General features: G+C 35.8%; 1 protein-coding gene across 5 annotated transcripts in view; it reads right to left on the bottom strand.

Annotated features, from left to right (window-relative positions):
• Positions 1-25463, bottom strand: part of SNX7 (sorting nexin 7) — a 98703-nt gene that overhangs the window by 33120 nt on the left and 40120 nt on the right. For all 5 annotated transcript variants that reach the window (XM_057526228.1, XM_007169548.2, XM_007169546.2 and 2 more), the window contains 3 exons: positions 24320-24518; positions 19619-19818; positions 16522-16608 (listed from right to left, as the gene is read on the bottom strand). In XM_057526228.1, the coding sequence (XP_057382211.1) occupies positions 16522-16608; positions 19619-19818; positions 24320-24518 (486 nt within the window). The remainder of the gene's footprint in view (positions 1-16521; positions 16609-19618; positions 19819-24319; positions 24519-25463) is intronic.

The raw sequence follows: 25463 nt of genomic DNA, 5'->3' as shown, positions 1-25463 counted from the left end.
TCTAGTTAACATCCAGCACCACACATAGTTACAAATTTTTTTTTCTTGTGATGAGAACTATCAAACTTTTCAGATCTACTCTCTTAGCAAGTCTCAAGTATACAATACAGTGTTATGAACTACAGTCACCACCCTATACATTACAATCCCATCACTTATTTAATAACTGAAAGTTTGTACCCTTTGATCACCTTATATTTAACCCTCATGTAATGTTTTACATGCATAGTTTATAATACAGATAAAATATATGAGTAAAGTAGTACAAGTAGATAATTTGTAAATTTAAAATGTACACATACTGGGAGGTGTGCTCAAAAATATTTAGGTGATAGAGTACGTTATCAAAAAGTCTGGTGACTGAAATGTTATCTTTGCTGAAGTACTGTGTACATTAGACTTTTAATCAAGTGATTTCTCTTGATGTTTTTTTCAGACATTCATCTCTTTTCTATCTGAATCCCTACCAAAGCTAAAACCTTCATTAGATATGGTCTTTCCTCTTTGACTCAATCAACCAAACTACCATATATAAAAAATACAGCTCTTAAAGTTGCAGCATATTCTAAAACAGAGCTAGCCAATAGAACTTTCTGGAATGAGAGAAATGTTCAACTTTGGAGTGCCCAAAATAGTAGCAATAGCCACATGTGCCTTTGAAATGTGCTAGTCCAACTGAAGAACTGAAGTTTTACTTGTATTTAATTTAAATTAATTCATATTTAAATGTAAATATCCCCATGTGATTACTGGGTACAATACTGCATAGCAAAGATCTAGAGAGCTGTGATCAATATAACTGGAATAGCATATGTACTCAAGTATATAAATTTTAGGGGCTCCCCCCCAAAAAAAATCCTTTAGTAAACCTGCTTTTACATGGTTTCCCAGAAATCCTCTAATATTAATGAATATTTTCTCAATTACTTCATTCTAAAGACATGACGGTATTTTAGAATATTAGCTTGAAACAAATTCAATTTTTGGTACTTTTGGATATATATAGTAGTTTACTAATAGAATTAGTTTAGTTTAGTATTCTTTTTTAAGGGAGACAGCACACTAATTATTTTTAGGAAATAACTTCATAATTCAAGTGTTTATTATCATTACAAATAAGTATTTTAAAGTTTACTTTTAAAAGCACTGCAAATCGACAAATAAGAAGGACAAGTGGGGGTAGACAAGTTCCACCACATATAAAACATATTTTAAAACATCCATTACTGAAACAGTACAGTTCTGGTGCTTAATTAACAGGCCAATCAAGGGAACATATAGAAAGCCTTAAAACAGTTGCATGTGACAACAAAAACTGAGTATACTTCAAAGGTAGCGTTGCAAAGTATGGGGAAAACATGACTACTCAATAGATAGCTTTGGCACAGCAGGATAGTTACCTGAAAAAATATATAGTTGAATCCACACCTCACATTTATAAATAGAATTAATTCCAAATGGCTCAAAGATTCAAATGTGAAAAAGAAAACCCCAAAAGTTAATAAAAGAAGTGTGATACAATTCTTTTGTCACCTTAACTTGTACTTAAAAGTAAAATCCTTGGGCTTCCCTGGTGGCGCAGTGGTTGAGAATCCGCCTGCCAATGCAGGGGACACGGGTTCGAGCCCTGGTCTGGGAGGATCCCGCGTGCCGCGGAGCAGCTGGGCCCGTGAGCCACAATTGCTGAGCCTGCGCGTCTGGAGCCTGTGCTCCGCAACAAGAGAGGCCGCGATAGTGAGAGGCCCGCGCACCGCGATGAAGAGTGGCCCCCACTTGCCGCAACTAGAAGAAGGCCCTCGCACAGAAACGAAGACCCAACACAGCCATAAATAAAAAAAAAAAAAAAAAAAAAAAAAAAAAAGTAAAATCCTTTAGAAAAAGATAGATAAATCTGACTTTATAAAAACTAAACTTTTCTGTACAGGAAAAATCACTATAACGAAAATTAAAATACAGTACAAATGACAAAAAGGACTCATTTCTCTAACAAGAATTTCTTAAAAATCAGGAAAGATCAAGAATAGGTAAAATCTAATGAGCAAAAAACAGACAATTACAAAAAAAGAAAGACAAATTTTACTTAAACATAAAAAATGCTTAACCTTGTTCATCATAAGAAAAATACAAATTAAAACTACGAAGGGATACTATCTTCACTTAACGGATGGCAACGATTCTATAGTTTGATAACACCAACAAGGCTGGGGTGGAGGGTACAGGAGTAAACAAGCAATCAAACATGTTGATGAGGCTGTAAATAGCTCTCCCAGCAGAAAGTAATTTGGTGGTAGTTCTAATAACATCAACAATAACATCAGCTAATTCTTTTAGCTTTTCCTTTGTACCAGGCACTATTCTAAGCACTTATGTGCGTTACACATTTAGCCCTATGAGCTAGGTACTGTATTTCTTCTATTCTACAAACTGTGAAACAAAGTTGACGAGAAGTTGGTAACTTGTCCAAGGTTGAACAATTAATAATGAGCTATCAAAACTGAATAGTCTCTGGTTCAGCAATTTCAATTCTAGGTATTTATTCTGCAGATCTACTGGTACATTCACAAAATAATACATGTACAAGGTTATTCACTGAAGCATTGTTTATAGTAGCAAAAGGTTAGAAATAACTGTTCACCAGTTGGAGTCAGATTAAATAAATTCTGGTACATCCATACATCAGAAGACCATGTAGCTGTAAAAGACCAATAACTGGAAGGATAGCCAAGATATGTTATTATATTAATAAAGCTAACTATAGAAAACTTTATAGCATATTACTACATTCATAAAAAAGTAAAATCAGAATGTATATTTGAATTTGTGGTACATCCATAAAGAAACCTGGAAGGCTACAAAAGTAACTAACAACAGTACGTACTTGTAAAGTGGGTGGTGGGAATTGGGAAGATAGGATATGGGGATGGGAAGGAGACTTTTCATTAAATGTGTGTTTTAAAATTTATGAATTTTGAATCATGTGAATATATTACATATTTAAATAAATCATTTTGGTTGGTTTTTTTTTTTAAGCAACATGCTAATTGCTTACGTTAGAGATCAAGAAATATATTTTTGGGGACAAATGAAATGTTGACATTCCTAATGTTCTATACATGAGCACTGGTGGTTGGAGATAACATTTGAAGAGACATATCATATAGGGACTAAAAATGAGGCACAGACACAGAGACTCTGAGCTCCTTTTTCCTGGTTGTTGAACTGTATGAGTATATAACCTCTTCCAATGAAAAGAGAATCAGATGACTCAAAAGAAGTGCTGAAGATGCATGTGGGAGTGCAAAAGGTGATATTTCTACATTAATATATTATTTAATGTGTATATTAAAGAACCACACATTCATATATGTGTGTGATCTTAAATGTGCATGAGTAAGTTAATCTAAATATCATAACTAAAAATTTGACGCTGGACAAAAACCTTGTTTTTTGGTGTGGAATCTTCTTTGGGAAACTTGTGTCAGGGTGTCCTTACATTTGCATTTCTACATGTGACAGTGATGACCACATCTGGCATATGTGCATGCGCCTTTCATATCCTCGTTAATGCAGAATGTGTCCAGCATTTTCCTGCTGTGAGGGTCTGTGATAGATCTTTTAATGCGTTAAATATTTGTTCTGAATGCATTTCTTTGTCCTTTCTCTTATTCATTTTAGATTAAAAGCTTCTATATCAGAGGGTGCCAGCAGCAACAGAACCTGCCTCCTGGGAAGTACAGAACTTCTGCAAGTTTGTAGTTTATTTTGAAAATGCACCTGGTGATCACCAGGTTTTGGATCGCCAGGTGCATTTTCAAAAAATTCTTCCCCTCTTCCCCAGCCACACAGCTACTGAGAACTACTGACATACATCATGCCTCCTTAATTCATTTCACATTTTCTTTTTTACTGAGAGATAAGCAAGGCAGGTCAATTTACTCTAAAATTCATACTATTAAAACTGCCAGTTCACTGTCACAGAATATTTCAAATCACCAATAATGTTCTGTGGCAAGAATGGCAAAAAGATTTTATCATGCGTGCCAACTCTAACTGATCGGTATCAGTCATATGAAGCATGTTGATATGTATCTTTTCAGATGTTACCCTAGAATACAGTTTTTAAGTTACTGGCACAATTTCTGGAGTCCTGCTTCGAAAAACCTCTACATGTGCAATATTGAGCCAGTAACTTTTCTCTGTACCTAAGTTTTCACATTCGTAAAATGAAGAAAATTATAGTACCTACCTCACTGTATTGTGTGACACTTAAATGAGACAATACATGTAGAGCATTTAGTACTCTGCCTGGCACATGATAAGTGCTTAAAGAATGTTAGCTGTTATTATTATCATCATCATCAGTTAATTTTAGCATAACATACTGATCTGGTTAAAATAAAATTCTATATAGTAATTCCTTGAAAGAAGGCAAAAAGAATTTCAACTTTCCCAGATCACAACTCTACATGTTCTAAAGTGTTTCCAAGTTGCAATTCCCAAATTACAGTGAATTCTAAATATATATATTTTTGGAAGCGATTGAAAAAAAAAAGCACTGAATTCTAAAAATTCCTTTTTTGTTTTGATCTTAGTAGAATATAATTGTTATCTATCTTCGAAGTCTCACACCCTTCTAGACTTCAAACCCACCTATCAGGAAAAAAAAAAAGTATAAGAGACCAGGGAGTATAGTGCCAGGTTAGAGTTCTGGTTCTACTATTTAACTAACTGTATAACTGTGGACAAATCACTTAACCTTTCTTATCAAAATCTCCACTACTACCACCTTACTGCACTGGACTCAACAGTCTTTTTGTTTCCCATGCAGGAAACAGAGTGAGCACTTGAAAGCAACTGTCCGTTCTTCCTTTTCCCTTTCTCTTCTTGAACAATTCAGTCCTAAAGCTTATTTGGTAATGCAGAGCAAGGCTGGTGTCCATTCTGGTGGAGGAAGGAAGGCAAAGTCATGGTGGCCCAGAGCAGGATATGAAGGCATTAGCAAGATGATGAGGTCTTCCCTGCAAAGAGTGGTCCAGAATGGGAAGTAACAGCACAAGCAGGGTGAGAAGGGTGTGTATTGCGTGTGGGCAGCATGGGGGGAGCTGAGACTAGCATGGAAAACAGACTCCTAGAGTGGTAAAGAGGGTGCTCTTGCATGGGTGTGGTCCAGCGCAGGGTGTGGAAACTTGAGTGGGGTGAGGAGTACCTCCACTTAGGAAAGAAGATGACATGAGCTATGCAAGATTGTTTGCAAACAGGGAATCAATCAAATAAATAGATATGTAAAGGATAATGGGAGCCTGTTTCTCACTGGCAGAAAGAGAACCACAAATATTGAAAGAAAGAAAACTAGAAAGAACCCTGATGATATTGGATTTAAGTTGGAGGTGTTGGTATGAAATTGTTATTTTTAATATATATAAACAGACAAATCAATATAGATATAAAAATGTGTGGTTATACATTATATTCCTATCTATATATCCATAGATATGTTTCCTATCTATGTCCACTCAGATCTTGGAATAATGATACCTAAATAGCAATGAACATATCTAATGCCAAGATACTATATTCTAAACATAATTTTTTCCACTAAAACTAATGAAGGCTTGTTAGGAAAATGGCTGATTCCAGGGCTGGAGCAAGAGAAGTATAAGAAGAGCCTAGAAAGTCTTGTTGTAGCAGAAAGAAGTAAAGAATGATGGGAACGTGTTAAAAGGAGGGAAAAAAAGACAGCTTGAAGATGGTCCTACTAGCCAAATTGGAGGCAATTTATATATCAAAATACATAGTGATAGTAATGGACTAAAACGAACTGACTGAAATAGAAAAGCGCGCACACACACACACACACACACACACACACAAATCAATTTAAAGTTTAAAGTAAGGTAAGGAATGATATAATTATACAGTCTCAAAGTAGCTCCCCACAAAATGCTTTTTAATTACAAAGGGAAAGGAGTGATTTTACAGTGGAGAAGCTTGGCAGACATCACCTCAATCAAGTGAGATCAAAGAGTATATCGTTAATGGGACAAATAAAAATCATGTGCTACCTAACAGGTAGATTGCAGCATCACTTGAGTAATATTCCTGTCAAAGATTGACAGTTTAAATCTAATCATAAGGAAGTATCAAATAAGTTAATATTGGAGGTATTCTACACAATACCTGGCCTGCAATCTTCAGTGTAATGGTCATAAGTCAAGGGAAGATGAAAAACTATTCTAGACTGAAGGAGACATCTAACTAACCATTGTCAAGAACATTACAGAACACTGGCAAAATCATTCAGGGGTCTGTGTGTTAGATAATAGTATTGTTTCAATGATAACTGATCGATACTGATAGTTGTATTATGGTTATATGGGAGAATGTCCTTGTTCATAGGAAACATACACCTTTAAGGGGTCATGAGTATAAGGTTTGCAGTTTACTTTCCAATGATTCAAGGAAAAAAAAAAAGATTTTTGAGCTGTACTTGCAACTTTTCTATAGCTTTGTCACTTCAAGATTAAAAAAAAATTTTTTAAGCCTTTAATATACCAAATCAGAATTCTTCCCTGCTTGAACTCTTCAGTAGCTCCCCATAGTAACTAGGATGGAACCCATGGCCTACATGTTCTCATCTGCTTGCTCAGTCCTCGTGCCCCAGCTGCTAATGAAGGGGTACTTCATTCCCTATACTCTAGCTACACCAGATATAACTAAAGCTCCTGGAACACAGGAAGCTAATTCCCATTTCAGAGCTTTGCATGGATTCTTCTTAGAACACTTGTGCCAGATTTTGGAATCACTGCTCCTTATCAGCACTCAGCTCTCCTCTCAATGTCACCTCCTCAGAAAGGCCTTCTCTTCCCCTCCTGGTGTTCTCCATCACATTACCGTGTTTTATTTTCTTCATAGCACTAAGCACTATCTAAAATTATCAGAGTCATTTATTATTTTTTCCTTTATTTTCAGTATCACCCCCCCACACACACACTAGACCATAATTTCCTTGGGGAGAGGGGCTATGTCAGTCTTGGTCACTGTAGTGTCCCCACCATGAAGTGCTTAGACGGGGAGGGAACTCATAACTCTTGGCTGACTGACAAGCTAGGCCTCAGTTTTCTCATCTACAAAAGTGGGAATAAAGTATGCCTACCGTGTAGTATTATTCATTGGATAGTATATGTAAATTATTAAAACAGTGCCTGGCATACAACAGGTACTATACAGATACTAACTATGCTTCAGAAAGGAAAGCACTAGTTTGGGTCTAGAACCTCTTTGAAAGTTGAACGGAGCTTTGATTGGGGCATTTCCCCTTAAGTCTGCTCCGCTATTGACTAAGCTTCAGTAGAGAAAAAAAGTTTACTCTCCAAAACCCAGAAATATAATAAATCAAAATGCAGTTAATTTGTGATATGGCACTATACTAGAAGAAAAACTACTGGTTCTGTTCTTTGTAGAAATATAATTTTTTATTTTTAGAAATACTATTTAAAAATGATTCATACTTTAAATAATGTTTTATGATACCATTACATGTTTTCTAATATATTAGTCTTTTATACTTTCTTCTTCTAACTTACCAAAATTTTTACTGGCACAAGCTCTAGATTTATAAACATTAATTCATCTTCAAAAAAGTTTCTTCAAAGTAAGCATTATTTCTGCCTGTTCGTGGATAAAGAATAGTTAATGTCTGATTAAGGCCACAAGTTAAGTAAAAGTGAATCAAAGCCCTCTCCAGGCTTCAGACTCCCAGCGTGTTCCTGCTCTAAGCATAATCATATATTTATCGAGTGCCCAGGCAGGGCCGGCAGTGAAAGAGATATGTAAGACAGACCCTTAGGACACATTTCTTATTAACGAAAAGTCTAAATTAAAAGGAAATTGAATCTATTTTGAGTTTCTATATGGGAAAGCTGTTTAAACTATTATATCTATGGTAGGCAGAACTCCACAAACCAAACCACGAATCCACAAGGACACTATAAGTAGAATTTCTTAAATCCTGAGAAGAAATGACTGGAATTTTAAACTACCCCTTTTACTTATCCATCTGTTACTTTTTCTGTTGCAGTCAAGACAGTGGGGAAAAATGTTCCTCGAGAAAGACACAGAGCTTACAATCTTCCCTTAGAAAATCACCTACACCGATGTTACACTGCCTCTCTTCTTCAGTATTTCATTGTCTCCCCCCTGCCCCGTCCACCCTCACCCACCACAAACATACACAGGCCTTATTCATCAAGACTGTAAGTTTATGTGTTCCTTTTTCAAATCAGTAAGCCTTAATATGCAGTAATTTCCCTAAGCAAATTTCATGGGTAAAAATTTTGGAAGTAGCACAATTTTTTTCACCTCACCCTCAAACATCTCCTGACTAATTTTCTGGGTAACAGTTAACAAGAGTAATTTGGTGTTCAAGTTTGTGCTCACATCAGATATGCTGGCCTTGGAGGATTCCAAAAGAAATAACTAAAAACACATTTTTTGGGTCAAAAATACATTATAAAAAAATGTGTTGATGTTTGAAATTATTTGGAATATTTTACCTCTAGTCCTTATTTATTAATTTGTTCCTTGTTTCATATTAGATTTAAGATGGCTTCCAAACTTATACTCTACAACTAGTTTAAAGGTATTAAATGGATAAAGACATTAGCACAAAGGAAAATAAGAATAGGGGAATAACAAGGTAAAGCCAGTGGTGAGTTTGACACATAAAAGACATTTGCCAGATAGAAGTGGATCAGAATTGGGGTTCGCAACAGTCTAGAAACTAATGTAAAGAGTGGTATAAACAGTGGGATAGGAACAGGTATAAAACCCAAGATGTGTACACGGTGGAAACAAGCTAACGGCTCAGGAGAAATTAAATCCCATTGTTGGTGCTGAGACATAAATGAAACTTTTCTCAGGGGTCCTCATAAAGGAAAACCAGAATGTAGTCTGTGCTATTGATGCTTATCATAAGGGGATTTATGGTTCTCTTCCTTAAAATGTCCCTTATTACAAATCAATGGTACAATACCAAGTGTTGTTTAGTTAAAATAATTGTTTAGAGTCCAAAAAATAAGTTTTTAATAGTCAGTATACATTCATATACATTTTAAATTATCTATTCAATTGCCTAAAGTGACCAGGTGGGGCAAGTGGGAGTGGTCACTAGTCAACTCAAGATAATTGATGCCTCTTTTTTTTCTTTTAACAATGTGAAAGTCTAACAAGCAGGATTACAGTTACCATTTTCCAAACCTTAATCTAGAAAAATGAGACATCCAATATATACTTCAAATACAAAATATTTACAATCTAACACTGGTTAGGTACTGCGCTAAGAGTTTTCATAGGCTGATTTAACAACATTCTAAGGAAGATATTACCCACAAACATTATAGTTGAGGAAACTAAAGCAAGGAGAATGTAAGTAACTTGTCCCAAACTACAAAGGCACACAATACTGTGGTTGAAATTACACGCAACTCTGCAATTGGGTTTAAGACCTTATACTAAATACTTTTCAGATACTACTCTACTTGCAATGCCATGAGACAAATAACAGAGGGAAAAAGTAACCTGGTAAAATCCCAAGTAAAGACCTCCTCCCCAAAAAATAAATAAAAATAAACACCCCAGGCTCAACAGACTTATTCATAAGGTAGACATGATTTGTTGCTATTTAATCAAAAATTATTATCCTTTACAAGTTTATATAAATAGCAGCACATGGATTTTTTTCCAACCACTTGAATGAATGATGCCCTGAATGAGAGGCCTGACTGATGGTACGGAGGGAGAGGAATTCTAGGCACTGCCTGGATCTTTGTTCTGGAACGAGAGGCTGCTGAGGGCTTTATTGATTAAGCGTCACTCATTCACCCAGATCCCCACCCAGTGGTGCATCTACAACTCCAATACACAGGTACACTGTGTATGTGAGGCACATATTTATTAGCTGTTTACCCAAAATCCATTCCCCACTCTCCTTCTTACTACATGAAAGAGCTCCAGTTTTTTTAGGTATTTGCATCAGAAGGCAGTTTGTAGCTGGTCCAAGTCAATTCTTATGGTCACATTCCCACTCCAAGCAACTGGCTTGATCATGGACTTTTCAGGACTCTGGCCAATGAGATGTGAGGAAAAGTCTGCTGATACCTTCTAAGATAAACTGATAAAAGGAAACATACAAGAAGAAAGTCCTTTCTCCTTCCACTGGATAGCAGCATGTCCTTCACTGCTGTGTGAGTGTGTGTATATGTACATGTATGTATCTGTGTGTGTGAGAAACACATATAGATGCAAACAGGCAAAAAAGAAGGAGAGAAATAAAAACAGATACTAGAAAATGAGGCACATAGAAAGGAATAAATTTGTTAAAAAGTCAGGGGAGAGGTGAGACAACAAATATCTGAGAAAAGGTAGAGCCAACCTCTGCTGCCACCACAAAAAAAAAAGCTATGTCAATATTACCATTTCTTTAAAGCTTAAAGAGAAGGCACTCTTGCTCTATACATCATTTAGTACACTATCAAGAACACTTGAAGATTAATAACCACAATTTGAGGATGGGAGTAAAAAACTGGTTCAAAAATAGCAACTCACATAGAGCAAGGACCAGATTAAATAAATTTGGTATCTGTTTGTATCTTCTGAATGTGGCTATATGCAAATCCAGACTATAATGATCTTATGAAAATGCATTTTTTATTTTTGTTCACATAAATATACTGTTAAACAGCTATGGCATTATATCCAGATCCAACTCTCAGATTCCATGCACATATTGCTAAATGTCAAATGTATTCATATTCATTTATATTTGAATGCTGCTTTGAGTGGCAAACTATAAATCATCCATTCAAAAATAAAAATACAAATAAAATGGATATGCAGCATTATTTAGCACCACAGATGAACTTTATTTATCTTACAGTTAAACAGTGAAGTGAATAAGCATTTTCAAACAGAAGCTCTGACTCTGAAAACTTATAACTAAACTGTAAAAACCACAAGTTCCTCCAAGTATCTGAGTTTTCCTCAAAATCTCAGTTATTGTTATACCTTCATCTCCACAGACAGAAATTTCCTTACTTTGATTGAATATCTACTTTATTGAATCTCTTCTTTATCAGAGCATCTAACACTCAATCTCTCTTAAAATGTTTTATTATCTACAGTTACCTTAATTATTCTGTATCAAGCTGTTTTTATAAATACCTCATAAATGGAGAAGTGGTTTAAAAAGTTGAATGACCCTAAATAAATCAGTTTAGTTCATCTTATTGGTCCAATTATTTACCACCAGCCGAAGCTATATAAATTCTCTTTCCTTCTCCTCACTAGCCATCCCTTCTTTGATTTCTATTGTTGGAATATGCCAAGGCTCAGTCCTATTAAGTCCTGGGACCTCTTTTTTTCATCCTTTAGTGACCTCAACAAATGTCATGGCTTTAAATACAACCTATCTGCTAAAAACTCCCACATATATATCTCCAGCTGGATCTCTCCCCTGACCTTTGGATTTTTATATTCATTTTCATATGTGACTCCCTACTCAACACCTCACGTGGGTATCTGATAGGCACAGCAACTTTACACATTCAAATCTGATTTCTTCATCTTCTCTATGTTCTTCCCAAACCTGTTCTTCCCAAAGTCTTTGCCATCTCAATGCCAACACTTAACTTCCAGTTGCTCAGTTCAAAAACCTTGGTATAATCCTTGTTCACTCACAATTCATAGTCTACCAAATAGCAAACAGCTCTCTGTCTTCAAAATATCCTCAGAATCTGACCACTCCATACCACTTCTGCCCTGGTCCAAACTATGATGTCTCACTGGGATTGGAAGAGCTAGTCTCCAGCTCTGGCCTTCTCCCAGTCCATACACACTCCACAGAGACATTATCTTTTGTCCTTCCCAAGCAGAGTCATCGATTTAGAACAATTCTGAACATGTCACTCCTCTGTTCAACTGTTGTCTTCCTATCTCGCTGAGACCAAATCTTATAAGGCTCTACATGATCTGACCCCTGGCGACCTCTCCGACCTCATTTCCCACAACTCTTCTGCTTCCTCATTCCATTCCAGCAACACTGGTCTCCTTGCTTTTCATGAAACATGCAGGCATACTTCCACTTTGCAATTACTGTCCCCACTGCCTGAAATTTCTTCTGCCGGGTATTCATGTAGCTCAAGACCTCACCTCTTTTGGGTTTTACATAATCACCTTCTCGGTAAGACCTTTCCTAACCCCTAATTTTAAATTGCACTGCTCCCCAACACTACCTCTTCTCCACACTTATCACTATATGACAATACACTATAAATTTCAGCTGCTGCTTATTGTCTCTATCACTAGAATATAAGACTCATGAGGGCCTTTCTTGACCACTGTCTCCCCAGTGCTTAGAATAGCGTCTTTTATATGTTAGGTACCTAAAAACATTTGTTAAAAGGTTTTCGTTGAATACTTCTACCTTAAATGCCATCTCATCATGACATAAAGTCACACATCTCCAATTTTCTTCTTCCTCTTATATGCTATAGTTCAATTTGTAAAGCCACAATCTGCTTTCCTTACAATCTAGAAATGTCAAGGGTCACTAAGAACTTGAAACAAGGGCCACCCTCATTCTCTAAGTGCTTCAGATTCTATCTTCCACCTACGTCTCTCTCAAATTTCTCTTCTCTGCAACTCCACTACCACCTCTTCAGTTCAGGCGCTCGCTGAATCCACACAGTCCAAAGGAAAAAGCCCATATTCCTCATCCTGACAAATAAGGCTCCTTTCCCATCTGACTGCGGCCCACCTTTAGAGCCACGTCCCTCAATTCTCCTGCACCCTGCTCTCTACACATCAACCAGGGCTCCTCAGTTTAGCACGTTTTTTGAGTCTTTACTACTTTTCATAATATCCACTCACTAGTCTTCAAGGAACAATTCCTTACTCATTTACAGGACTCATCTCAAGTATTACTTCTGTGAAGCCATCAAAATAACAGCAGCTAACAACCACTGAGTGCTTTCTATGATCCAAATAATTGACTTGCATTGTATCATTTGATCCTTAAACAAGCCTATTAGAAAGGTACTAACAATGTCCCCCTTTATATATACATGATAAAATGAGGCTTAAAAATGTTAGGAAATGTGTCTTAAGACTTAATAAACAGATAAGCTAAGATTTGATCCTAGGTCTATCTAATTCCAAAGCCTAAATGACAAAACCCTAAATGAACAGCTGAACTGACCTTCAAATGAGTATTCTACAAGTCTTTACTGAGTTTAGCTCACTTCGAAACAACTGATTTTATTGTTGTGGGATAAGAAGTACAAACCACAAACTCTAAGAAGCAGGCATTTTACAGCTACCCAGATAATAAATCAAGGAATTCGCTATAAAACATTATTTTAGTTTGCAGGAAAACACATAATTTTTGTGGGCATATTTGTGTGATAAGAAAAAAGTAATAATAATGTCATAATTGCCAATTTACAGCATATATAAAGTTACAGGCACACAGGCACGGTCAAAGACAAGAGCCTTGTATTTGCATGCCACGTAGCCCACCTGATAAAGATCACCTGATATGTCTAACATGACCTCCGGAATGTTACATCAGTGCTCTACTTCTACCCAATAATTGTAACTACACTAGTGTTTGCCCTTCTTGGTAGAGCTTCATTTCACTGACCTTTGCATTATGAGTTGTTTTGCCTAGTTTGCATACAACTTCCCACCCAAAGGTGCCTTTGATGGAGCTTCTGAAGGCAGCCCCAGCAGGTCTCCATAGAAATGGCCCCAGGGTTGTCTCCAAAGTGCCCTGCTTGAGTTGCCATGGTAAACAACCAGGCTAGATTGCTCTATTCAGTTCTCTGCCAGGGTCTCCATGGTGACTGCAAAGGAGGGCTCCTTAGAAGGACCTCACAAGGGCACGTTTCCATGGTGACCCTATCCTGCATATTTCTAAGCAACTTCCCTTCGGTTGTTCTGCAACCAATCAGAGCAGGTTCATTTTGAGAGTAACCCTGGAAGGTTGCTCCCAAAGATATCATTGTAACACACAGGTATTTGGAAGTGAGGTCTGTAAACAAACTGCTTGAAAATGTAAATGGTACCATTCACAAATCATTAAATTAGTTCCTATGCATTTTAGGATCTGTTTTTGATGGGTAACAAAAAAATACTTGTCTCTGTTTCAAACCTTAATAAAAATTATCTTGCAGAACATAATGCAGATAAAGTTTCAAATTTCTCCAATCTTACAACATAGCAGCTAACTAGGTAAAAAATACTTTACAGTGGACATGTCACACACACACACACACACAGACACAAAATGAAATCCAAAATACAGATGGATCATCAGGTTATAATGAGATATCAAGGAAATTTTTATAGAGCAAAAGACAAAATATTTGCAAGTCAAATGAAAAGAAAAAATGTGTTTTTTAGTTGAGTTGGGAAAGCCTAGCCATATTTGGGCCTAAGCTATTTTTTCCTGTGTTTTTGTGGTTGGAACAATCCCAACTACTCTTCCTTTCCATTTAAAATACGAATATAAGCCATTCTGAACAGATGCTTGGTTTTTAAGCCATTTTACTATTCTCCTAAAACTTTAAAATACTGTACTTTTCCTAGTATTTAGTCAAGGGCAATATTTTATCTAATCACAAATTTCAATATCCCACAAATTTAAATATCTTTAGAAATTATTTAACAAATAAAAATATGCTACAGTTCCAATGATACAATTATAATTGTTGTACATGTGCTCACCCATCTCCATTCATTCCAGTTGACTTTTTAAGTTAAAAATATATATATACGTACATATGTGTGTGTGTATATATTATATAAATATATAATATATAAATATAATATATATACGTGTATATATATTTATCCCTTACTGTATTGAGAAGGTTAATCTTGGATTTCCTCTTTTTTCTCCTCATTTTGAGGTAAAAGCAAGAGCTCCCCCTCGACCACTAGTTCCATTTGTTCTACATTTTCTGTTAGTCTCTCTCACAGATTCCATTCTCCTACTCTGTCCACAGCAGCCCACCACTCCCCACTCACACTCCACGCAGAATAAATTTGAGTTTGAAAAATAAGCATAGTTAAGAAAGGTGAGGATAATTCATAATCACTTTTTAGTGAAATCTCAATATTTTACACAAAGTCTGATTTTGTAGAGACATACTGCTTCAAACGTTCCATATGTTTTTATGAAGCTAAGCAATCACTGCAAGTTTCATTCATTCACAATATTTATTGAGTGACCACCATGTACCAGGTGCTGTTCTCTGGGCTGAGAACATTCAGGAAACAATTAAAAAATTCCTACCCTCAAGGTGTTTAGATTAGCGACAGGGAGAGAAAGAGAAAGAAAGATAATACAAAGAAAACCAGTAAGAATATCATCTTTTGTGTTAGAAAATTATTAAAGCTAGAGAGAAAATCAAAGAAGGGAGGAGGGAGGTTAGCTCCCAAGCCAAGTTGGGATGGGCAGCAATAATACTATGGATTAACGGGGTGGGGGCCAGGAGAGGGGGTGTTTCAAGGACTCCCCCATTCACCTGACATAAGTGTACTCTAAACCCTTAAATTAAAAATAAAATTAGGAAAGTCTCTTTCATAGAAAATGTAATAAAAGTTAACAAAGTAATGAGTGATTTCTCCAACTTTTATACTTGCTCTCTGAGAGGCAGCATGGTCTGAGGAAGCCAAGTGATACTATTACCTCCAGTCCTACTTCTGTTTCAAGAACTATATAAATTTGGGCAAGTTACTCTACCTTTCAAGCCTCTTCCTCAGTTTTAAAATGATAACAATTCTGATCTGATAGTATCATGACAACATGCAAAGACAATAAAATGTAAATGCTAAACTACTGTGGGTGAAAATATAATGTCTGAAAATTGCTTTAGAATACTTCAGAAAAAAAAAAGTGAGAAATAGCCAGGTGAAAAAAACTGGGCAAAATGCTGGGCATTAATGAAGCCCAGTGGTGGGTAAATGAGTTCATTATATTATTAGATCTTTTTTATGTTTGAAAATTTCCATGAAAAAAGTATTTTAAGAAAAGGATTAAATTTGAAAACAAAGATACTTCCTTTGTAAAGATTTTTACAATAACTAGAAAAAAATGTATAGGAACACCAACTTACCTTGTACAAATTTCTTATAAAACTAGTAAAAAGTAGATTTATTTACTGAGTATTTACTAACCTTCTGGAACAATGTTAGGTACTTTTTTCCATACTTTCTGAATTCAAGCACTCTAATTAAAAAAAATTAACTTCATACTTTACTCATTGTAAGAAAAAATATAAGACAGAAAGGCAGAAAAGCATCGTAAGCTTACAGACTCACCTGGTACTCAATGTATAATCGATTTTTGGAAGAAATTCTAGTATCATTTATTGAATGCTTAAAAACAAGCATGTAATGGAGCTAATACAAATTTTAGACAATCAATTCTACGTGATTATAACAAGAAATTTAAAAACTTACCAGATCAGTATCTGCCTTTTTAGAGGTCAAAGCTTCAACTTTGGAATCCAGTTCTGCCTGTATTTGATCTCTTCTTTTCATGACACCCTTCATATTAAAACACAGGAATGAAATAGGTTGTACTTAGTTTTAATAATCTTTGCATAACAAAAATATACATTTGAGAATATAAATACCATCTCTTCCCCAAGCCATCAGTCATCTAGGGGTGTAATGACTTAAAAACATTTTTTAATCTCTAAAAGCTAAACTGATAGCAAGTATTTAAAAGAAACTTTTTCATAATCTTTTATTAGTTTTCCCAATGTACATCTTACTGGTTTAAGTACTTTATGTACAAAATACATATGTTTTGATGGTGCACTCTAGGCATGTACAGTTCTTCAAAAAGAGCAAAGAACAAAACAAAGGAATAAAAAAGTCAATAGGAGCACTGAAAATACATGCTATGGTATAAACTGGCTGCAGTTGGGAGGGCACATGGGCTACACATCTGAAAGTATCTACAATCAGCCCTCTTATTGGACTCCAAAGGCATAGTTAATCAAAGTCAATTACAGTGGGGAATCAATATTGAAGTGTGCATTCACATCTTAAGATTTTATTTTAGCTTAAAATATATAAGTATTAACCACTTAGTCAAGACTCTGAGGAGAAAGCATGGCCTCTGCTCTGACTGAGAGGAGTTCCATCTTGTTTTCTTGAATAACCATGATTTCATGTTTCAATTAAAACACCCTGGTGAAGGAATTTGAGTGCAGAATTCATCTACATCTTTTAAAATGTTTTCTAGTCTTTTTCAATGTCTTTCCCTTGGTGACTCACTTTTCTTCCAAGACAGTCTTTGTAGACACCAAGATTCTTTTTATTTGTACTCATCTTTCACTGGTTTCCATAGTATTAATTAAATAATGAAATTGTAATAATGAACACAAGTGGCCTAAACAGTTCAAGGCAAAAATAAAACTAACTCTGGGTAAGCAAACAGTTCAACCAGGGAGAGCAGAGTTACAGGACATACAAGAGAAGGGCCTTAGTGAGGTACAGGTCTTTTGGGTGTTTTCAGAGGAAGGGAAGAACCTTAACCACAAATCAGTTAAATGAAACCAGATAAGCTGGCTCTATAGTATTTGAGAGAGTATCGAGAGGAATTAAGGATAAAAATCATCCTGAAAATGACTCACCCTGGTTTTGTGCCTGGTGGAATCACTCTTAAAACATTCAAAAGAGATGAACATTTCTTTTGTTTTCAAAGAAATGAATAGAAAATTCAACTAATTATCACAAATTCTTTTATATTTACTTCAATGTTTAATGGCCATTAATGTCAGGAACCCCTTCCTTTCTCTAACTCAAATGACACATACTATAATTTAGTCCCATTAATTTTAGGTATGTTTCCATAAATATGAAATATTGTGCTTCATATAGGTAGAAATATTTTAAGTAAGAGGTGGCTTCAGAAGACAACTAGTAAAAACTGCACAAATTTCATCATTTTGTCAAGGCATGTATTTTTCATTATTTTAGCTACATTGAAGAAAACATTCCAATATAAAACAGAAGCACAACTTCAATATAAGTGCTATTGATTATACCCTAGAAACCTACAAAATAATACAATCAAATGAGTACCTATAAAATAATTCAATTCCGGTTGCTATTATAATTTTTCCACACCTTTAATAATACATGATTTAAATTGCATAATTTCCATCTTGACATAAAGAGCAAAACATCTAATTAAGGGAAAAAGAATATAATATTTTTAATGATAAAAATCAGATCTCTTTGAATAGCCACACAAGAGAGAGATCAATAATGAAGTAAACCAATGGAATGTAGCCAAGGAAATTGATGGAGGCAAGGAGGAAGCACCTCAGCAGTGAAACATTAGAGGACTCTTCCTCTAAGAGTGGGCCACTCTTCATCGCGATGCACGGGCCTCTCACTATCGCGGCCTCTCTTGTTGCGGAGCACAGGCTCTAGACACGCAGGCTCAGTAATTGTGGCTCACGGGCCTAGTTGCTCCGCGGCATGTAGGATCTTCCCAGATCAGGGCTTGAACCTGTGTCCCCTGCATTGGCAGGCAGATTCTCAACCACTGCGCCACCAGGGAAGCAGGGAGTGTGTGTTTATGGGAGGATCACAACAAAGTCAAGTAACAGCAGAAATCTGAAATACCTACAAAATATTTAATGATTCTGTGAAAGGAAAACCTAAACATGATAAACACGAAAGAGGCAGATATCATGCTGAAAGGCTAAGGGAGCTTTTCCTAACAAGACAAAGTAAAAAAAAAATTTAAATCCTCCCAAATCAAGAGTACATGAAAACAGAAACCAGACATGGATTCAAGTCTAAATGGCAGAAAAAATGGACTATAATTGAATGCAAGCTGACTCCTTCCCCTACTGTCACCCTGCAACACCGGAAAGCTGAGGGTATCAGTTCAACTGCGCAAGGTATTGTGAGCAGAGAATAATACTGGATGAAAAACATTAGCTTTGCAGATAGGATTGCTAAATCCCAAATATCTGGAAACCGTAACTTGAACTGAGGAGGTTAAATGCAAAATTCTGATACAAGAGGAATAAAAGCCTTTTCAAATAGTGAAAGAAACATGTTAATTTGAAGGATTTCTTTTCAGAAGCACCCAGAAGACAGAACAAACATCAAGATCCTACTCAAGTACTTTCTACATAATGATACTAAATATATTGCTAAATCAAATGTACCTAGAAGCAAGAAAGCAACTCTTTCATGAAAAGAAATTTCTAAAGTGCTGAAAAATTTTAAAGTAAAATTTTAAAAGGCTGGAAAAGTAATCATACTCCCTATGTAAATCTTGACTGAGGATGCTTCAAATCTATCTTATAAACTGTTGTTGCTACTGTTGAAAATTCCTGCCTTTTATTAACATATTCTTCCACTCATCAATTCATTCAAGCAGTGAACAAATATTTATGAGCATCTACACGCAAAGCATCCCTCTAGGATGGGAAGATATTGGTGAACAAAAAGAAATAGAAACTGCCTTTATAAAGCGTATAATCAGGTCAGGAACTAAGGTAGAAGTAAAATTAGGTGTTCTTACCATTAACATTTCACTATAAAGTACATACTCATGTACGACAGGAAGCAGGGCCTCTGAGAGTCCAGACATCCGTTTTTCAGTGGCCTTACAGCATTTGTCAATGCAGCTGGCAACACCTTTTAGAGTATCAGCCAGATCTTCTTCTGATGCTGACCACAGAATATGAATTGGGCCATATTCTTTCATTTCATCAAAATATTCTAAAAAAATAATAAGTTCTTCAATTTACAGGAGTTTTCAAAATCCCTGTATTACAGACAATAAAAAAGGACCTTATTTTCTCATTGTGCACATGTTCCGTACATGAACATAAGAATATGGATATCATCTTTCATTAAATTGACCTGTCATCCCAAACTGCTTAACTGGTCCTTGAATGAAAACTTTCCAAGTGTAATCAATAATAACATGCTTTTTCATTCTCAAAAGTGCCCTGGCTTGGGAGATAAAGATAAATTATACGATCACTGTATCTATCACAGACTTCTGCCTACCAAACAAACTATACCTGAATATCTCATAGGCAACATGACCTAAACAAAACGTCTTCTTTTTCCTCTTATCCTGTTTACATATCCTCTTAATGGTAATTGCTTCCAGAGATCTAAGCAAAAAATGTGGGGTCATCCTAGACCCTAGACTCATACCTGCACAGAGCCAGTCAGCAATTCCAATATTTCTAAATCTCTATCTATCTATCTATCTATCTATCTATCTATCTATCTATCTAACCATCCATCCATTTACTCACCCACCAATCTACCCACCCACCCATCTACCCACTTGCCTACCCACCCACCCACCTCTCCTCACTTCCACTGTCATCAGCATCTCTAACCTGCACTACTGCAAGGGACTTCTAACAATTCTCCCTCTTTCAACTTTTGTCACAGTATATGAACATTGAAGTTTCTTAGCTGAATTAGAAAGTCCTTTATGATCAGCCCCTACCTTGCCTCTCCAGGTCTAACTCCTCAGATTCTCCCCCAAAGATATTTTAATTCAAGCCAAAATAACTGCTCATTCATGAATATCTCATGATTTCTCCTAACTTAAACACTGCATGTATCTTTTAGTCTTGCCCTCTACCATTTCTGACAAACTACTTCTAATCTTTTAAGTCCTAACACAAACAAATCTCTTCTGTTTCTGTTCCAAAGGCTTCTTAGATGCTTTGTCCTCAATGAGTCTATTATAATTTTATACTTCTATTAAAGCCTATCATAATTTAATACTTCTATTACCCCACTTTATTATAACTGCTTGCATAACTCACACACTCCTAGGCCATATGCTCCAAGACTCAACTGGGCAGTCTTATTATTTTTTTAATCTCAAAGCCTAATACATAATGTATTCAATAAATATTTTCATATCAATGAAAGAATGAATAACAAAAGACTATTCAATGCTTGATAAGCCAAAAATTTATCCAAAAATTTGGATTTCATTTTAAAATCTGAATATTTTTATATGTTTGCTTTCACACTATCAACTTTTAATGACAGATGGCTTTTTATGGTAGAGAATGCATGAGTAGTGAGTGTTTTTGGTCTAATATCCATATAAATACAATTAAATTCTCTATATTTAATCATCTTACTAGTCACTGGGGTTAGCTGAAATATGTCATATTGCTCTAAATTAAACTTTTTACTAAACTATTACAATTTCAAAAGTTTATATGATCAAGTAAACTAAAAAAGACTTTAAAAATTTGAAAAAACAGAAATATTAGTTGTCACCTAAGGAAGATATTCCGTTTAATGACCACTAGAGCCCTTCCAAATTGCATCCTCCTGATCTAGGCCTATCTTTTATTTTAAATAATCGCCATACTAAACTAATATTTCTAGAAAATATTCTCCTTTACTTCTTTTCTCAATTTGTGTATATATCAAAGTGTGTCATTAACCCTGTGTAGTATTTATTTTTATATATAGAGCTTCCCTGAAATTCTAAAACTGTGCTTATACAGCTCTCAAATCACATCTGTATGCAAACACTTAATGAGCTGCACTGTAATTTGTCCATTAATATATCTGTTTCCCCAACTAAACTGTGAGCTCAAGGACAGGTACTATCTTAACCCTCCTTCAATCTTTAGCACAAAGCAGTAGCACAACATGTGGTCAATACAAATTTGCCTAATAAATTGGGGAACACAAATCAAAATCACAGAAAAAAACTGAATAAAAGTAAATCAAAAGAGAAATGACTCGTTATGATCATCAAATTCTTTATGATTTAAATATGAATGAAATGCCCGATATAGCCCTATATATTCACTCCTTGAAAATGAGAGCTCAAATTTATAAAGTCTACCACAAAACCCACTTTTCATTTTGAGCATTTCACAAATATTAGAGTATATCAAATATTTTAAAACTAGTCCCTTGCGCTGGCAAATATAAAGCATATTGATATTCTACAGAAATCTTAAGTGTCAAGAGTTTCCAGGGGCCTCTATGAATTGCTATACCACTTAACTATGCATCAAGAATCTACTTAATAGACTTGGAATCACAGAACCTAGTTAAAACAACTGGCTTCTTGACATTAAAAGAAAAAATGACAAATGGTAAATACAATGGCAGACCAAGAAGGCATAAAACAAATTATTAAACTATATTTAGTCACCACAATGACCTCACCAAGTCAATACATAGGAAAGGAAGTTAGAGAAAGGGCAATACACACTCAGACATAACAATTTTTTCTATATCTCTTTTAATAACCAATCAATTCTTGATATAGCAGATTTTCCTACTACCAAATCTTATGTTTATTCATTTATTTTTTCAATCATTGAACAGATTTTAATTGAGCATTTACAATGTGTTAGGCGCTATCTAGATACCAGAAATAAATCAATCCTTTTCCCTTTTTGTCCTGATGGAATTTACAGTTTAATGCGGGACACGGACAATAAAGAAATAAACCATCAATGTAGGGACTTTAAGTAGTTCACCTCTAAAACTGATTTATATTAGGAAATATATTTTCTGAATTAGTCATCTATTTTTAATGTAGGTAAATGCAATCAGAAAATTAGCAAAACCTCATCATGGAATTAGAAAAAATCATCATGGAATAAATTCTTTTTTTTTAATATTTATTTATTTATTTGTTTGGCTGCATTGGGTCTTAGTTGCGGCATGCGGGATCTTTAGTTGCGGAATCTTGAGTTGTGGCATGTGGGATCTGATTCCCTGACCAGGGATTGAACCCAGGACCCCTGGATTGGTAGCGTGGAGTCTTAGCCACTAGACCACCAGGGAAGTCCCATCATGGAATAAATTCTAACTTGAAAATAGGAAACAGGACCTATTTTCCCATTTATAAATCTCTGACATTGCTTGGACAGGCCTAATGAGTACTTGTCCCCCCATATAAAAATCACTAGAAACTGTGAAAACCCTATTTCCTGAAACATCACTTCTTTGATTAAAACTATATGTTGAACATTTGAGACCAACTACATCCAAAATATTAAGCTCTTTATCACTATTATCTATAAATGGGAACAAGACAGCTACTGATTAATTAAAGCAAATGGAAACCGGCCATGACTACATTCAAAATCATTTACGAATCAGAAATTTTCACAATAGATCTGGGAAGAAACCACACTCTGAAGGTGAAATTCTAACTTAATGTTGTGTGATTCCTCTGTAAGGAGCTTGGAAGTCGCCACTTGGTCTTAACAAGAAAAATGCCAAGCAGATTGAAAAGCCAACTTTTTTTTGGATCTGTGAGAGAGGGGAGGACACAGGACAAACCACTGCCTGCAAGACTGGAAAGAAAGACACAAGGAATCTTGGCTTCCTGGAGCAGGGACTCAAGAGGGGAAATCACTTCTGCAACCAGTGCCGGGCGGTAGGGAGACTGAAACTGTCAATGATGAATTGCTGGAGGCTCAGTGTGGATAATTCAGAGTTAAAAACTCCAGAGGAACCCAGTCACCAGGGGACCCCACAATATTGTGAGATTTACCCCCAAAAGCTTACACAGTAAATATCAGATAAAAACTACTTCTGCTTCCTGCAGGGGGTGGGAAAATGAACCATTTTGAAATAGCCTTCTTAACAAGGCCTGCCCTCGTGGGAAACTAGTTAACCAGGGGTTAAGTGCTGGGGTATTGTCAGAGCCTAACTGACCTGGAAGGGAAAGACCCAACCTGAGCCCACTCTGGCCATCCTGACCCAACTAAGAGCGGGGAGGAAAAAAAACTGAACTTTTGTGAAGCTCACGGTCCAGAGGCACAGACTCACTAAAGGACTGAGCCCTAATCACAGGCCTCTAGAACACTTCCTCTCCCCAACACCTCACCACCACATTACTAAAGGCCTGTTTACTTTTATGAGTACATCATGTCCGGCTACCAAGAAAAAAATTACAAGACATACTAAAAGGCAAAAAAACACAATTTGAAGAGAGAGCAAGCATCAGAAACAGATGTGGTAGAGATGTTGGAATTATCAGACCAGGATTTTAAAACAACTCTGATTAATATGCTAAGGGCTCTAATAGATAAAGTAAACAGCATGCAATAACAGACAGACACGGTAAGCAGAGACAGAAATCCTAAGAATGACCAAAAAGAAATGCTAAGTTGATGTTGCCTTACCACACCAGCAAATGTAAAGATCCATCAGAAATCAAACAACTTCGAAATCACATTTCAGTGATTCTACATACCCCTTTCCTCCTTGTAAATTCTCTGAGATATTTTATCTATCAAATTTATTTTCTGGCTAAATATTTCAATAAAGTTATTCATTTCCATGAACTCCTCGGGGCGGCTTTTAACTCCTCTCATTGATAATGCAACCGCTCTGACCGTCTGCCCCATCCTGCTGAGTAATCCAGGCCCTTGCTTCTTGTGAGAAGAGAGTTCCTACAAACAAAAAAATAAAATATTCATGATGAAGCAGACAATGATATTCCAAGCCCCAACAACAAAAAAGAAATCTAATTAGAAGAATAAAATAAAGATAATAAAAATGTTTCATATACGTCTTTTTTTTTTCATGTTAATTTGAAGCAGATGAGTTTAGGGTACAGTTCTTTCTCTAAATCTCAGTCTCCTTGATAACATTCCTTTTCAAAGTGCTCATGTAAAACATGTTTCCTCAGAGCATGGATCTTTCAAAGAACAAGGTTTAACAGAGGGAATCACACTTAAGGAGATTACTGGAGAAGATAAGAAGGATGATATGAGATGAAATCCATATTTTAAAACAGGAATTTAATAGAAAAATGATTGAGAAAAAGATTTCTTAGGGTCTAAGTATAACTACTCCCTGGAAAAAAAAACTGGAAAACTTCATTAATTCTTTAGTTATAATAATAGCTAGCATTTATTAAGAGCTTAATGTTGCAGGTACTATACTTGCATTCTTATATACATAACTCACAATAACACTATGAAGTAGGTTCTATTATTATCCTCACTGTACAGAAGAAAATAGAAGCAAAGGAAGGTGTGCTCAAGTTCCAAGAGCAACGAATTAGTGGATAAGGATTGGAATCCTTAGGGGCTTCACTGCTAAGCACTAACCTGCTTTGTCTACTTAAAGTCACTAGAATAATTGGTAAACAGATACTCCCTGACCATAGCTCTGCAACTAACTTAACTGGATAAACTGTGACACCATCTCCACTGGCTGACTGTCTTTGGAGAAAGGTTTTTAATAAGATATATAACTAGCTGTTTCTAGTTCTAGTTAACTTAGGAGGGTCAGCTACAGACTTGCAAAGTAGAAATGCTATAAAAGGATACACTAAAGTATTCCTTCAGAAGTATGGCATACTAAAAAAGAACACCAAGAAGGAGGACAAG

This window comes from Balaenoptera acutorostrata, chromosome 1, assembly GCF_949987535.1.
Source record: "Balaenoptera acutorostrata chromosome 1, mBalAcu1.1, whole genome shotgun sequence".
Classification (NCBI taxonomy): Eukaryota; Metazoa; Chordata; class Mammalia; order Artiodactyla; family Balaenopteridae; genus Balaenoptera; species Balaenoptera acutorostrata.
The sequence above is the reverse complement of the archived record's forward strand: the minus strand, read 5'-3'. Positions and strand labels throughout refer to the sequence as shown.